The following is a 5,494-nucleotide window of genomic DNA, read 5'->3' on the forward strand; positions in this document are numbered from 1 at the left end:
TATTCTTAGAAATATCATACCTTATCCTTACATTGTTTTGAGACTAGACAACCAGCTTGTCTATGAGGTTTCTGATCAAGTAGGATCATTACGAGTGAATCTGAGAAATCCCGGAAAAAACGAATTCGTCCTGGTGGAAGTAAAGAGTGAAGTTGAAACCTAAAACGAACAAAAGTTATTGCCTCGCAGCCTATGCAGCATATATCTATAGAACTAGCTCGAATAATCTGATTAATGATGTTTCCCCATATCTGTAGAATTTTCAAGAACCAGCATTTTACTCGATAAGATTTAACTTGATAAGATTTTCTCACTTTTTGTGTGTGCTAAACATTTGTTTGCCTCAAATTATACTCTTATAAAAATGCTCCTTTAGAATTTTTGTAATCTGACCATTTTATTTATAGTTTTTTGTGTGTGTGTTATTTGTTTGTTTCACATCGCCAAAAGTATCATTGCCGTAAAATATCTCTGTTTTTTAACTATCCGACGAAGTATCGTGTGTTTTTTTTTTTTTTTTTACAAATTAGGCTATCTTTGCTTTTTCTATCATCCGATGGAGTGTCACTGTTTTTTTCTGTTAATTAAAAATTCGTGTTGCTAACATTTTTGCAACCTGTCAGTTTTTTTGTTTTTTTGTCGTCGGACAGTGGCAGTGTTTCTTCTGCCATTACAAAAGGTGTTTTTCATCAACATGGTTTGCATGGTACGGTTTACCTTACAAAACTTCAACGTTGACCAATACTGAGTTTCTAATTAAGGTTTATGTAAAGTATGCATGTTTTTGACCATTTTTAAATAAACCGAATGCCGTCTTCAATTTTCGACTAAAGATGACAATTTTAGTACTATTCGATAGTTGACACTTAGATTTATGAATTCATCGAGTTATATTTTTGAAATATGATTCAAATTTTTTTTAGACAGAACAATATTTTTTAAAAACAGAGAATTTTGTGACTAATTTGAAGCTACTATTTTGACCGAATAGACAATGTATTTGTATCATATTGTTCATTAGCTTCAGATCTATGCAGTCACCGTGGCAGATTTCTTATATTACTTAGACGTTTCCGTAGAAAATAACGTAAACTTTCAAGAAAACGCAAAAAATGTTAAATTGTTACAAAAATAGATGGACTTCGCTTCGCTATTTCTCATTCAAAGAATAAAGGGCGGATCCTTTCGGAAGGCTGTTTGAAATGCATTTAAAGTGGGCAGCTACCGTTTTGTCTACCTGTCTAGAAACACCAATTTTACAATCAGACAAGACACAAAGTTCTCGGCTAGGGTGATTTGAATATTCTTTTCTGTGTATCGGACTGTGTGATTGATTATGGGAAATAAAAACGGAGGAAAGAAGCTGAAGCGAAACTCAGGACAGTTCAAAAAGTAAGTAATATTTTTTATTTGAATTTGTTCTGTTTCTATCTAATCTTGGATATCCAATTCGATGCATTTTCTTTATAGAACAAAAGGAGTTATTTCTTTTGGTATTATTTTGTTCAAAGTTGCTTACAAATCTCAATTTAATTTATTTATGTACGTTTCATTAATCTATATACATTTGTTTCCAATCCACACTAAGTATGCAAATGAAAATGTAACATGAAAAAGATAAAATTATCTCCATTTTCGTTAAGTTGACCTAATTACTGGTAAACTTTTGAAAATCAGATTGCGAAATAATAAATATACTCATAAATTTGCCAATCGCGCTTTTTCCAAGAATTGTTGGATCCAGAGGGGGGTTGAGGGGGGCGCCCCCCCGAGCGTAAACTAGAGTAGTTTCATTTACTTAAATAACCCAAGTTTGCGTTAATTCAAACTTGTAAAAAAGTTTGCTCCTAACGCAAGTTTATCGGATCAACCTATTTGCCCCCCTAGTCCGACAAATAGAATGGCTAACGCAACGGGGCGCCAAGGGTCTGGGGAGCCTTTGGTCAAGTAAATTCCTATGAAACACCAATGGATATTGAAGATCAAATGCAGAGAGATACTACTATTACGGCGTTCGCGGTAGCCGACGCGGACCAGGTCAGGGTGGTGCCTGGCCCGACAAGTATGCAAGCCGCCCGATCAAGAAAACGATCAAGAAAACACATCTGAATATTGGCGCGTGGAATGTTCGCAGCTGCAAGCTGGAATCCACGCAACTGCTCCTTGCAAGGGAGCTGCAAAAGTATAAAATCAACGTTTGTTGTCTGTCAGAAACAAGACTTAATGATGTTCTGTCCAAAAAGTTGACCATTTCCGAATCGGACTCATTCCAGTTGTATAACTCGGGTCCCAATGATGGTTCCGGCCAGCAAGGAGTTGGGTTCTTAATAGACGGTCCTACTGCATCATGCGTCACCTCTTGGGAGCCAGTGTCACCAAGGATCGCCATGATCAGACTGAGAGGCCACATTAGCCACATGACCATAATCGCCGTGTACGCTCCGATAAGGGACAGTAGTGACGCGGTCAAAGATGCCTTTTATTATGACCTACAAAGAATCATCGACAAGACACCAAGGCGTGACATGCTCTTTGTAGCTGGAGACTGGAACGCCCGGCTTGGCAGATTAGACCCCGACACAGCAGCAGTTATTGGCCGCCTCACCGTTGGTGACAGAAGCATCAATGGAGAAAGGCTCTTACAGCTAGCCAGATACAACAACCTATGCGTCACAAACACTCTCTTTGAGCACAAGAGGCTCCATCTCGTTACATGGCATTCAAACGACGGTGTAACAACAGCCCAGATCGACCACATCTTAGTCAGCAGAAAATGGAGGAGCTCCTGCACAGATGCCCGGGTATACAGAGGAGCAGACACAGGATCTTTAAATGGATCCGACCACTATCTACTCACTTGCAAAGTCCGTCACCGCCTTAGTAGGCAGAAGCGACAGAAGGCAGGGAAGCGCTTCGATGTTTCGAAACTAAGATGCCCGGAAATCAAAGCCGACTTTGAGTTAAAGCTAAGCAGCCGGTTCGATGCCTTGAATCGTCTCTCACTCGTCGATGAAGAATGGGCGCATATAAAAATTGCGACACAGGACGTAGCTGAGGAGGTGCTTGGCCACACAAAACGAAAACAGCGAGCCTGGATCTCTGAACACACCATAGAACTAGTTGAGAAGAAGCGACCCCTCGTGGGAGGTGCAAAAGAACCCTTAAAAGTAGCCCGCAAAGCGGTTAAACACTCACTTAAACCGGACAGAGACCAGTACTGGTAAAATCTGGCAAATGTGTTGGAACAAGCGTCCTGGAGCCACAACCGCTGGAAAGTGTACAAACTCCTTAATGAAGCAACAGGAAAAGCTCCTCTAACGGTTGACATACTGAAAGATAAGTCCAGAAAACTCATCCGAACAGAAGAAGGGAGCATGTAACGCTGGCGAGAGAATTTTTCTGAGCTACTGAACCCTGTCAAACCCCTGTGCGATCTACCTGCCTTCTCGAGTGCTGCTAGAGAGCCCTACGCAATAAACCTCGATCCGCCAAGTATTGTGGACGTACAAAAAGCGCTGAAGAGCATGAAAAACAATAAAACTCCTGGAGAGGATGGGATCCCTTCTGAAATGTTCAAGTCCTCACCAACTCTACTATGCCACCTAACCGACCTTTTTGTCCAGGTGTGGACAACAAAGACCTTCCCAAAAGACTGGAAAGTATCAGTCCTCGTTCCGCTATACAAAAAAGGAGATAAGGCCATTTGCGGAAACTATAGAGGCATCTCCCTGATCGACCATGCCATGAAGATCTTCTGCGTCATTCTTTTGAATCGATTCAAAGACGCACGTGACACGTTAACCCGTCCTGAATAAGCAGGCTTCAGACCAGGCAGAGGCTGTCCAGAACAGATATTGACGATTCGCCTCATCCTTCAGCAGTACAGCAGGTTTCATCTACCCCTTCTCATCGCCTTTATTGCCTTTGCAGCTGCCTTCGACTCTCTCATTAGAGAGGAGCTATGGAGAAATATGGCTGAAGACGGGGCGCCACAGGAGCTCATTGAGATACTCCGAAGTGCGTATAAGGACACTGAGACTTGCGTCCGTGTTTCCGGCAATGACACCCCTAAGTTTCCAGTGGAGTTTGGGGTAAAGCAGGGATGCCCCCTTTCGCCTATATTATTCAACTACGCGATCGACTGGATCATGTATAATGCAATGAGAAACCACAGCGGAATAGTCTTCGGACAAACAGCTGGTTTCCTCCAGCCCCTGACAGATCTGGACTTCGCAGACGACGTTGTTGAGCTGGAAACTACCGCCGACAGCTTACAAGGCATGATCGACGATACCTATGAGGTCTCAAAGCGCATCGGACTGGCCATCAGCGGCGCAAAGACTAAAGTATTGGCTCTCAACCAACCTGCTCCTTGCCAAGTTACCCTCGACGGTGAGCCAATAGAAAGCGTTGAGGAATTCAAGCATCTTGGCTCTATCATAACACCAGATGGCGGAGCTGAAAGGGATATCTCTGCCCACATAGCAAAAGTCTGGGGAATCTTTACTAGTCTGAAAAAAAAATTATGGACCAGACGGGAGATCTCAACCAAAACAAAAGTTAGAATCTATGGTGCAACTGTTCGAGCAGTACTACTGTATGCTTGCGAGACATGGCCGATCAAGACTGAAGATGCGAGAACTTTGGATGTGTTCGACCACCGCTGCCTTCGTTACATCCTCCGCATTAAGAGATGGGACAGGATTTCCAATAGTGAAGTAAGGAGTCGCTGTGGCCAATCAGAAGAGCTATCGCTTATCATTAAAAGACGTCGCCTGAAACTCCTCGGCCACACATTGCGCCGTCCCGAAGGCACGATATGTCGAGACGTCCTTGTCTGCGAACCAGCCCCCTCCTGGAAACGTAAACCAGGAGGACAAAAGAAGAACCTGTGGCAAACATTCAAGGAAGACCTGGAACCGTGGAGAGGATTCAGGAGACACGGTCGGAGATGGGACAAAGATTGGCTGAAGATCGCCGGAGAACCTGCAGCCGACAGGTCCAAGTGGTCGTCGGAAGTCATCCCAAGATCCTTTGGTGCCGGGCAGGACAGTTCATCGTCTGGTTCCCGCCGAAAGTAAAAGTAAGTAAGTATAGTTGAAAAACTAATTTTGTAGGTATAGTTTTCTCCCTTATTTTTCATCAACACTTGGTTCGTAATGTCAAACCAATGAAAGAAAAAGTAATATCTATAACTTTATTGTCACTTTCTTAACCCGATGAAAAATTTTTGGCTAATATTTCAACACAATTACTAGATAAAATATTATTTTAACAGACACTTCAAAATATGGTTAATAATGGAAGGAAACATCATAATCAGATTAATATAAACAAACTTCAATTATTAAGGGACAATTTCTTAGTTCTAGTTGTTTAGCTCTGTTCGACTTGGTGGTCAGCGTGTACCCCCGCGGAAAATACCCCCCCCCCCCGTGGAAAATAAGGCTTTTCAAATTTGAGAATTTATTTGAGTTTTTTTTCCGTAGAGGGG

At 42.3% G+C, this 5,494-nt stretch overlaps 1 protein-coding gene across 1 annotated transcript; it reads left to right on the forward strand.

Annotated features, from left to right (window-relative positions):
* The first annotated feature begins 1,336 nt into the window (after nt 1-1,336).
* On the forward strand, nt 1,337-3,224 carry LOC148949906 (protein CFDP2-like). Its single transcript, XM_089091638.1, has 2 exons — nt 1,337-1,392; nt 1,982-3,224. The coding sequence occupies exons 1-2, from the start codon at nt 1,337-1,339 to the stop codon at nt 3,222-3,224; spliced, it is 1,299 nt and encodes a 432-aa protein (XP_088947764.1).
* Nucleotides 3,225-5,494: the final 2,270 nt, after the last annotated feature.

This window comes from Artemia sp. Qi Xiang Cuo, chromosome 7 (assembly GCF_049724085.1).
Source record: "Artemia sp. Qi Xiang Cuo chromosome 7, ASM4972408v1, whole genome shotgun sequence".
In the NCBI taxonomy this organism is placed as follows: Eukaryota; Metazoa; Arthropoda; class Branchiopoda; order Anostraca; family Artemiidae; genus Artemia; species Artemia sp. Qi Xiang Cuo.